Source organism: Lygodium microphyllum, chromosome 11 (genome assembly GCF_053477565.2).
Source record: "Lygodium microphyllum isolate KBCC chromosome 11, Lygodium_microphyllum_v1.1.10, whole genome shotgun sequence".
Taxonomy (NCBI): Eukaryota; Viridiplantae; Streptophyta; class Polypodiopsida; order Schizaeales; family Lygodiaceae; genus Lygodium; species Lygodium microphyllum.
The window spans coordinates 118,388,013-118,396,781 of record NC_141145.1 but is presented as its reverse complement, the minus strand read 5'-3'; the positions used below and the strand labels follow the sequence as shown (position 1 = coordinate 118,396,781).

At 39.9% G+C, this 8,769-nt stretch overlaps 1 protein-coding gene across 1 annotated transcript; it reads right to left on the bottom strand.

Annotated features, from left to right (window-relative positions):
• Positions 1-4,840: 4,840 nt before the first annotated feature.
• On the bottom strand, positions 4,841-7,471 carry LOC148029285 (uncharacterized). Its single transcript, XM_087688044.1, has one exon. It carries the CDS (start codon positions 7,054-7,056, stop codon positions 6,061-6,063), a length of 996 nt encoding a protein of 331 aa, XP_087544170.1. The 5' UTR covers positions 7,057-7,471; the 3' UTR covers positions 4,841-6,060.
• Positions 7,472-8,769: the final 1,298 nt, after the last annotated feature.

The following is an 8,769-nucleotide window of genomic DNA, read 5'->3' as shown; positions in this document are numbered from 1 at the left end:
ACGATCATTTTGTATGACAATGGTAGTACACACGATTTTATTTTAGAAAAGGTTGTAAGGAAACTAAACCTCAATTGTACCTTCTAATATAAAATCAAAGTTGCTTTTCTTGAAACAAAATACAATGGGATAAAAGAAGTCAAGGGTTTAGAAATCAACCTTGCAACTATGGGCTATGTGACTTGGCTTATTGCATCAATAATAAATAATAGCAAATGCTCTAACAACAATAGATGCAACCTTTACATCAATGGGTTTAGAGGATTTTGTAGTATTACTATTATTGCCTTGAGTAGAGCTTGCTTTCTTAGGCAACTATTATTGCCTTGAGTAGAGTTTGCATTCTTTGGCCAAGGCTTGCAATTAAATATATCCCCATGATAAAATCTAGAAACTAGAAAGTAGTAGGAAAAGTTAGGGATACCTAAAAACCTTGAAGAGTAGTTATCGTAATTTTGTAGTTTTGCAGTTGTGGTTTTGGAATGAAGAATTGAGTCTAGACTCCCATTTGGCAAGGTTTAGAGTACTCAAAATGCACTCAATATACAGTGCTCATGTTTAGGGTACTGCAAAAGTGTTTTGTATATAGTGGTACAAAGGACTCTTGTTCATCCCATTGCTGATGTGCTTGAAGTTGGAATTACGAAGGCAAGAAACACTCCAAAATCTTTTTGAAACACTCCAAAATCTTTTTTTGAAAAACTATCAAAAGTGAGTGGATGATCGACGCTGAAAAACTATCAAAAGTGAGTGGATGATCGACGCTTTTACATGTAATGTCCCACCATAATGATGATGTCCAAAATCTTACGAAGGCAAGAAACACTCCAAAATCTTTTTTTGAAAAACTATCACAAGTGAGTGGATGATCGACGCTTTTACATGTAATATCCCACCATAATGATGATGTCCACTAGGTTATGTGATGCACACTTCATCTTTTTCTTGCTCCAAATTTTTATCATCATGGAAATAATTGTCCAGTTAAGTGATCAAAGAGAAATCACAAGACGACTATCTTTAGTGTCGTCAAAGATGCATAATTTAAAAGCTTTCTAACCTATTTTTGTCTCCTTGCATTGAGCTTGGATGTCAAGTGTAGTAACCATGGTGAGAGCAACTTGGTTGGCATCTTTGCACAGCCTCTTAAGTGTGGCAAGTTGTTCCAATAATCATATGTGTTATTGGCATTCATCTTCTAACTACTAATTTGCCAAAAGGTCAAGTCCTTGCTCCATGGTAGGTAGTGATGGCGAAGCATCAAAATCTTCTAGCATAGGTAGAGATGGAGCTAAACCCCCCATGAGAACAATTGTTTGCTCTACATGTGTATTAGAACACTTGGAAATTTCAAATTAGCAATGGTAGCTTATTGAAATTTTATCTACAATAATATTTTGAAGTTATGTAAAATCCAAAGGAGTTGCTTGAAAATATTGCTAGGGGTCCACGTGTCTTGGGTAGGAAGATGGGATTGTATGGTCTACTTGGGGCTTTGTTATGAAGGTTTAGAGGCCCCTTTCATGGAAGGCCTCCTTCTCTCGAGAAACAGCAATCGACCTAAACTATGATAACATTAAAATTGGATGGCCAGTACTACCCTCCTTAATAGATGACAAGATGCTGATTGTCAATCCTCACGTCAGATCACGGCTCTCTCCATCTGCACAATTGATGATGGTAATGGCAATGGGGCTTTACAATTATATTAAGCCTTCCGGCCTTCCCTTTTTCTTGAGACGGTGCCACAGACGGTTAGCCTGGATTGAAGTCACGCCAGCAGTCCCTGCTGCTGTAATACCACGTCGAGTGACAAGGATGCTTTCAAGCTTCTTCCCGCCTTTGGAGAGAGAATCGGCCTCCCTCGATCTTTTTTTTTTTAAATCAAATATTTGGAATAAATAGTCACAGTATGTCTTTAATTGGAATAAATAACCCAAGCCTTATTTGGAATAAATGTTTTTAAAATTAAATATTTGGAATAAATAATCAAAGCCTTGTGTATTGCGGTCCCTCTCATGTTGGGGAAACAAGCTAGGGTAAAGGGGCCAAAAGATTGTCATCTAACAATCCTCCATTATTAAAAAAATTCAAAGTGAGTTGCATAAATGTTTTTTAATGGTCAAACTATTTATATTATATATAGCTCAAAGAAAAAATATTGGGATATTTTGATATTTTTATCAAGTAACCTTAGTTACGAATTAAAGGTTCATAAAAGAGGGACAGTGAGGGGCCAATAGAGTGACACTGGAGGATGCATTGCTTTAGGGTTTTACAAAATCTAAAATATAAAAAAAATTACATGGCTCAATTGTTTTGATTTAAGTTAAGCTCATTTGTAATTTTAAAAAATTCATATTATATTGTTAACGGCTAACAAAGCCACATCTTCCTTGTAAAATTATCACTCAATTGGGGAGGGGTGTGTTTTCCTTTTGGAGGGCGCTACTTTATTGGCCCCTTTACCCTAATGTAAATTAGAATAAGCATGGACCTTACATGAAGAGAAATTTATAGTCTTGAACCTCGAATTGTTATTAGTAGTATTATCCAACAAGGAAAAGCCTAATCCCTAATTTATTTTTTTCTTGTAATGCAAGCTATTTTTGATTGTTTATATGGGACACTGTCTAAAGTAAACCATTGAGAGATGGCAAGCATCGTCGAGTCGAGCACATTGTAGGGAGGAATGAGTTTCTCTTGATCCCTACTGTCGATGCCCCTTCATGCATGTAAAGAAGAAGCTATGGTTGAAAGTGATTGCTTCTCCATCCAAAGCTCTAGTATGAACATGAGAGAGAGAGAGAGAGAGAGAGAGAGAGAGAGAGAGAGAGAGAGTGTGTGTGTGTGTGTGTGTGTGTGTGTGTGTGTGTGTGAGAGAGAGTGAGTGAGTGACACAAGATCAAGTATAATCTCCCCCCATGCATTGAGAGGCTCTCCTCAATGTATGTACTTAATTATTTGATTATGCTTGTGCCCAAAAATAGCCCTCTTTACAAAAAATAGGGTAAGTTTTTTGCTTGCCTATTTGCACTAAGGTTTTGATCCCCTTTGCATCAATAGATAATATACTTCTATGCCTACATAATTGTGTAGTGCTAATAGAATTATACCTTACAATTAATAAATGACAAATCAAGTCGGCTACTCTGTAAAAGTAAATACATCCATCGGCATGCCTTTACAAATAAATAAATTTGAAGAAATCCACAAATAAATGCCGATAATCCAAAATAAACTAATGCTTAGCCCAATGTCATCACAAACATATCCTCACTTGTCTCTACACATCAACTGAGTCTAACAAAAAATAAGTTAGTATGAGAATCGTTATTAAAGTGTCATTTTCCACAATATTAAAACATAAATGATCGAAACATTGGTTGTCACCAAAACATATATGCCTCAGCCAATAAACACGCCTCTCATGGACACATGCTTAGGCTAAACGGACATATGTCTCTTAAACCAAAGAATATATCTCTCACATATCATGCCTCCCATGCTAAATGCCTCTCGTGGACATATGCCTCTCTAGCCAAATAATATGTCTGTCTATGAACATAAACATATGTATTTGAAACTAAATGCCTCTCAGGCTAAATAAATGCCTCTTGGCAAATATATCTCTTCACTTTCTTGTGTCAATATTATTGTGCCTACAAAATTTGATTTTGGAAGGTGTCTAAGTGATGTCACACTTCCTCATTAGTGCAAGCAAATGTATGTATGGAGTTGGCTTCTTGGAAGGCTGTTAAAGCTTCACCAAGGTCCCTTTAAGGAGGTCATTAGAAACCAAATATAATAGATTGATTTCCATCTTCATCTTTTTCAATTCACAAGGTTGAGTCTTGTGCCAGTATTATTATGCCCACAAAATTTAAGTTTGGAAGGTGTCTAAGTGATGTCGCACTTTCTCATTAATGCAATCAAATATGTATATGGAGTTGGCTTCTTGGAAGGTTGTTAAAGCTTCACCAAGGTCTGTTTAGGGAGGTTATTAAAAACGAAATGTAACACAGATTTTCATCTTCAACCTTTTCGGTTCATGAGGTTGGTTTTTGTTCTTCAAATCAACTAAAATGTGTGATTTGTTAGACACCTATGTTGCACTTTGAGAGTAGGATGGTTAGAATTAGGTGGTGGGCTTGGGGTCCTAAATGGCTGAGGTGACTTCAAGTTTGCTTCTCAAAAGCATAAACCACTCCAACTACATTTTTCATTTGATTAGTCATGAAGTTCAAGGGTGGGTTAGTCTTTTAATTCAAATGCTTGAAGGATTACAAGCCCTTACAAGCATGAAGTACATTTACACATGACACTAATTCAGATAGTATTGCTTGTAAACTCTACTGGTGAATATTTTGGGCATCTAAGCCCTATTGGCTCCATTCAAGGTCATTCACTAGTAATGCTTTTTTTGTGGTAATCTTTTGGCAATGTTTCAAGTGTTTGTCACTTCTCAAGATTTGGGACCCAAACTACTAGTCGTAGTGTTCAAGTGACCCAAACTACTAGTCGTAGTGTTCAAGGGTTGAATTAGGCATGCCTTGTGACTTCTCCCTATGCTTGGAAGTGTTCCTAAAATACCCTCAAGGGAAAACTTAAGAGCTTTCATCCCAAGTTAGATTTTTGCATGCATTTTGAGCTTTGGCGATTTGCCATACTTCTCCCATTAGTCAGTCGCCAGATATGCAATACACATTCTTGGAAGTTGGGGCAATGCTTATGAAAAGCTTTTCCTCTCAATTGGTAGAAATAAAGTCAAGTTTGCAGAGCAAGATGTTCAAAATCTATATGAAATGACGTTTCTATAACAATTATGCGCGAAACATCTGCAGATGGTTTTAAGGGCATAACAAAATTCCAACCAGTATTTAGAAGGGATATATCTAGCCAAGTGGCAAGTGCAATAATTGGAATACACTTGGTGAAATTGGGAAGGTAGGAATTGTCACAGAGTTTAATCTCGCCAATTCGAAAGTTTACAGGTGAGTTAAATAATATTTTACACTTAGGTATGTTGGTTTTGTGCTGTTGTTTCCTATGATTAGGCTTGCAAGTCCTATTGCTTGGGAGTAGCATAGAAGAAGCACAATAAGGGGAAGGTAACCATGGCAAAAGGCTAAGAAATAAGCTTGACCAGGAACAATTGAGTGTATCAGACTATGTTATGGCCTCATTGGACCTTACAAGAGGCACGGGAATGTGGACAGTAAAGGAAGGAATGATGTGATACAAAAGCATGGCCCTGAACAGTAGATGGATTGTCGCCCCACCTCTCTATCTGAAGCAAGTCACCCGAGCACATGCGCAAGTCACAAACATGTTTATTGATGAGAGGACACAATGCCCCAAACAAATACACGGTGTACATCTGTAAGTCACAGCCACATGTTTACTAATGCTAGGGCTACAATATGGGCATTAAATAGACTCCACCAACTGCAGATAATCTCAATAACCCATATCCATCTCTACTGTCAAGCAGCAAATATAACATCAAAGACGATGCCACTTGGTGCATTATTATCATAACAGCAAAAAGAGAGTCTAACCAAATCAGACTCTCTGAAAGGAGAACAAACCATATCAACCACTCAGGAAAAGCTTGACCAAAGTTTGGCTGCTTGATGTACTCAAAACTGCATTTTGCCCAGGACTCGGTTCTCTGTGGACCAAAAGCAACTTCTGTTATTGGTCATCTCCAGCATACCATAGCCCAGCCACTATTGAATGTGAGCAAGCATTATAAGCACCTTCTTTGCAAATTGTATGTCACCTAGAAAAGACCTTTAGTGGCATACTAGCCTATCTCGACCGTCCGACATTTCAATCCTGTCCGATCGATCACCATTTTGAGGTGCTGAAAAGGAATACAAAATTGCATGAATGTTTCAGAGGCATAGACTCCATCTACATACTTGTAAGAGTAATGCCTTCCCTGCTTGAGTCAAGCCCTTCTTTAAGCAAATTGCACCACCTTATCAGATCAGAGCTTTCTATCAGCAGCCATGTGATGAACCCACCACCATCAGTCAGACTCCCTTCTAGGCCCTATTCATTTTTCCAAGCATACAAGAGTAAAGAGAACCCAGATGACCTATCAGAAGTCTCCCTGAAGCTGTGAGTGTTGGGCCATTGCAGCACTGAAGCACATGAGCTTTCAGTGAACCACTTATGGTGTTTGTCCTTGAAACTGTTCCACTGTATGAGAGCAGAAGGGGAGACACCCACTTCCTTCTGCCATGGCTTCCCATTCGCACCACATGTCCGGAACATGAACACCGCATGCCGATAGCTCGAATTGAAGAGCCAATTGTGGACATCCCAGAAAACCTCCACCTGGGCTCCATCCACTTGGATAGTCTGATTGCCACGGAATTTCCACGTCAGATGCTGGACCTGAACCACAGCTTGCTCATCCACCTTGACACATAGCTGTGGCTCCTTCATGTCTTCAACATGGCATTCTATGGCAATGTCATGGGTAGGCCCACTCTCCCCAAATTGGGCCTTTGTATTATATATCCTCTTGCCAAAGAGATGCTCCTTCTTTGACAGCAATGTAGCCACCATAACAGAAGGATCCAATCTGATTTTCTTGAGGGCTTCATCTTGCATGTCACCCAAAAGCAATACTATCTCCTGCTGGCACACAATGGCCAGGTAGAACCTCTCTTGAGGCTCAGGACCACCTATGAATTTGGCAGAGCACAAATCCCAATAGACTTCCATTTTATGCCCCTCTGCACGGACACACTTGGAGCCCTGTTTCCTCCAGAAAAGCCACGGCCGCATGTCAATCTTACACATGGGCTGCCGGTCCGAGTCGTCTAGCCGGACGCAGAACCCCGAGCCCAGGAAGGATTTGCTCCATGTGATGGAGAGAGGCCTGCAGCAGCCAGCAACCTGAGCTTGGTAGAGGCAAATGACAGAATTGTGCGCGACCCTTGAACTGCGGCGGCTGTGGCCAGGTGGGGGGGCCGGTGTGGCCTCAGGCTCTCCGAAGCAGGAAGGGAAGGATTCAGGCATGATGGAGTTGCTCTTCATGTGGATGCTGCTCGAGGTTACAGGCAAAGGAACATCAGACCAAGTGCTTTTAATTGGCAATACAAATTCACATTAAATGAGAAACTTGATCGAGAGCTGCATTGGGGGCAATGGCATTGAATTGGCTGCTTGCCAGAGAGAGCAAATCCACAAGGGGAATTAGGATGGGGCAATTGGGGTGTATGAGAAATGAATTGAGGAATGGCAGATCAAGAAGAAAGAGAGGCTGCCGTCCCTTAATGTCAGATTGCAAGGGTAGTGCCGAGCAACTAATCGCTCTGAAGCAACTGCTGAGGCGTTGATTACTAAGGAGTCGAGGACTCTGAGAGAGAGAGAGAGAGAGCGCACTACGCTAGCTAGCGCAGGAATAAACAAGGAGAGTGCTCGGAACGTTTTTATATAACCAAAACTATGGTATGCTTGTTTACCATGCACTTTGTGCTCATCAATAAAATAACTAGGTGATGTTTGCCACAAAGGCTGGTCTTTTTTGTGGTTACAAGACAATAATAGTCCTACCTAGCCTTACAACTTACATGAAGATGCTTGATAAAAGTCAGGTCGCACTCGCCTTACCAGCTGCAAAAGAAAAATAATGGAAGGTTGGGGTTCCTTATGGCCGCACAGTGTTGTGAGAAAGATGCAATTTTGCCGATATGGAAGCTTAGTTCTAAATTGTTACATCTCTTAGTCTCCCGCTAGACCTACGTCTTTGCTTGGGTTAGTAGGACTTGTGAGGGTTTTCACAAACCTCACTACTCCCATAGCCTCTCTATGCAAGCAGGTGAGAATGGGATTATTCCATTCATGTTAACCCCATACTCCTCAGTGCGACACAAATATAAATAGAGAATTAAGACATACACATAAGATCTATCTCTATTACAATGGTTTTGAGTGGGTTTGAATAACCCAACTCACACATTGAGGGATTTTTCTAGGTTTTTCATTCATATTTACTTTTTCCCCTAGTGCTATCTCTCTCTAGATCATCAAGTAGTGTTAATCACGACTTCCTCATAGTGCTTATCAATTTTCTTCAAAATTACATCACCTCTTACCATCTCCACAACACATGAAGAATGTCCTTCTCTACTCACTAGAAGAAAAGTCAAAAGGGAGAGAGATATGTCTTATTTTTTCCTAAATTTCATTAGCGGTTGGGCAATCTTGTGGAACCTCTCTCCATTGTAACACATAAAGCTTAAATGAGCACTAGGCACTACACACCTAGGCCAGTTCTTCACATTAGTGTTATGAGCACTTAGGCTGCTTTGTGCTCCAAGTCATGCCTCATGCAATAGGAGCAAGCAAGACTCACATTAGATACATGTGTGTGTTCTATACAAAGGGTTCTTATTTGATAGTTAATGGGGCACACAATGTTGTGCTCCACATGCCATGTTTTCTCTCTCATAATAGTACACATTGATAATAACCATTTATTTCAAATCTATAAATTTGAATAGTATGTCTCAACTCTATGTGTGTGTGCGTGCGTGCGCGCGCACGCGCGCCTGTGCGTGCGTGCGTGCGTGTGCAAATAATTGCCAAATTAGCCCTCACATATAAGTAAACACTTTTCCCACATAAATGTTTGAAGTCACAAATAAAAACCCAAAAATTATCATGCTCTCTTTTATGTTTTGTAGCAAACTATCAATACAACATGGGATTGAGAGAAAAGCTTGCATAAGGTACTATGATTATGGA

Coding starts and splice junctions, on each gene's coding strand:
- LOC148029285 (XM_087688044.1), bottom strand. CDS start 7,056: ATGAAGAGCAACTCCATCATGCCTGAATCCTTCCCTTCCTGCTTCGGA.